Source organism: Cryptotermes secundus, unplaced genomic scaffold (assembly GCF_002891405.2).
Source record: "Cryptotermes secundus unplaced genomic scaffold, Csec_1.0 scaffold5268, whole genome shotgun sequence".
NCBI lineage: Eukaryota > Metazoa > Arthropoda > Insecta > Blattodea > Kalotermitidae > Cryptotermes > Cryptotermes secundus.
Genome location: NW_019718728.1, coordinates 1,495 through 3,207, shown reverse-complemented (window position 1 = coordinate 3,207; position 1,713 = coordinate 1,495). Strand labels below are relative to the sequence as shown.

General features: G+C 55.9%; 1 protein-coding gene across 1 annotated transcript; it reads left to right on the top strand.

Moving 5' to 3' along the window:
• The first annotated feature begins 259 nt into the window (after positions 1–259).
• LOC111864159 lies at positions 260–1,207 on the top strand. The gene has a single exon (XM_023851220.1). It carries the CDS (start codon positions 260–262, stop codon positions 1,205–1,207), a length of 948 nt encoding a protein of 315 aa, XP_023706988.1.
• Positions 1,208–1,713: the final 506 nt, after the last annotated feature.

Genomic DNA, 1,713 nt, shown 5'->3' with positions numbered 1-1,713 from the left:
GCAATAGCAGCACCTATTACGTAACCGTTTTCCATATGTCCGACTCCAGGCTACATAAGAAGATACACTGACTTGCAGTGACAGTCTAGAGTCTAGTTCTACCTTTCTACAATACTAGTTCAGTGTTCAAGCATTTCGCTATTGTTATCCATTTGTGTATACTGTGCAGCTGCAATAAATTCAATAGGACAGTTCGACTAGTGGTTGTCTAATTCATACGACATCCCACATTGGTGACCCCGACAATTCAACACAAATAATGGACAGCGGTCGAATAGAAGACCTCCTGCACCAGTACGTAACACACATGGAGACTTTACAAGGCGAACTACGTACAAAAGGAGAACAGGAAGAAAAAATTGAAGTAAACCAGCATGAGGCTGGTATTACTAGCAGACCAGTACCAACAGAGACATCAAGAATTGCCGTGCGGGTTCCGCCGTTCTGGGCCGACAGACCAGCAGTTTGGTTCGCTCAAGCCGAAGCACAGTTCACTTTGGCCGGTATCAGTAGCGAGCAGACGAAGTTCTGCTACGTAATCTCGCAGTTGGACCAACGTTACGCATCGGAAGTAGAGGACATCATCACCTCGCCACCCAAACGAGGCCCCTACACCCTACTAAGAACCGAGCTTGTGAGGCGGCTATCCCCATCACCAGAGCAGCGCATGCGGCAACTCTTCACGGTCGAAGAAATTGGCGACCGTAAGCCGTCCCAGTTCCTGACGTACCTCAAAAGCCTCGCACCAGACCTGTCTGATAACGTCATCCGAAGCGTCTGGACCAGCCGGCTACCCCGCAACGTGCAGAGCTTCCTCGCCGGCCAGAACGAGAGCAACCTGGAGGCCGCAGCCCTCTGTGCAGACCGCATTTCCGAGGTCGACGTCCGGCCAGCACTCGCTAGCGTTGATGAGCCCACGGACATCGGCGCACTTCGGCAGGAGATAGCTGATCTCTCCCGCCAAGTGGCTGCATTGAGCACCGAACAAGACCGCCTCCACGCCGGCTTCAAAAATCTCGACACCAAACCGAGAGACAGAGGCTCCAGTCCCAAGGGTTCCCGCCCCGCCTTCAACAACCGCCGGCCCTGCAGCAGATCCCCTTCCCGTGGCGACACCACATCCAGTATCTGCTGGTACCACCGCCGCTTCGGCGCTCGGGCCCAAAACTGTACTCCGCCCTGCTCCTACAGCCAGCAGGGAAACTGACGCAGCGGACATCATCGGCGGCACATGTCTGCGGTACAACAGGCCGCCTCTTCATAACGTACAGTCAGCAAACGGCAGTTCCTAGTCGACACGGGTTCGGACCTCTGTGTATACCCCCGCAGGCTCGTCCATCGACGCATGGAGCGTACCACCTATGACCTGTGTGCGGCTAATGGCACTACCATCCACACATACGGATGGGTGCCTCTCAGCCTCAACTTGGGCCTACGCCGAGAATTCACGTGGCGCTTCGTGGTGGCCGACGTCCCGCATCCTATCATCGGTGTGGACTTCCTGTCGCATTTCGGTCTCCTGGTGGACTGTCGGAACAACCGCATCCTGGACGGGGTCACGACACTGTCAGCCCCGGCATCAGCGGCCAACGCACTGATCCCCAGTGTAAAGACCATCAGCAGCACCACACCGATCGACAGCCTCCTCACAGAGTTCCCGGACCTGACCCGCCCAGCTGGAGTCCAGCGCGAGATACGACACAACACCGTCCA

Bases quoted from the DNA above. Each gene is read 5' to 3' on its own strand.
- LOC111864159 (XM_023851220.1), top strand. From the start codon at position 260: ATGGACAGCGGTCGAATAGAAGACCTCCTGCACCAGTACGTAACACAC.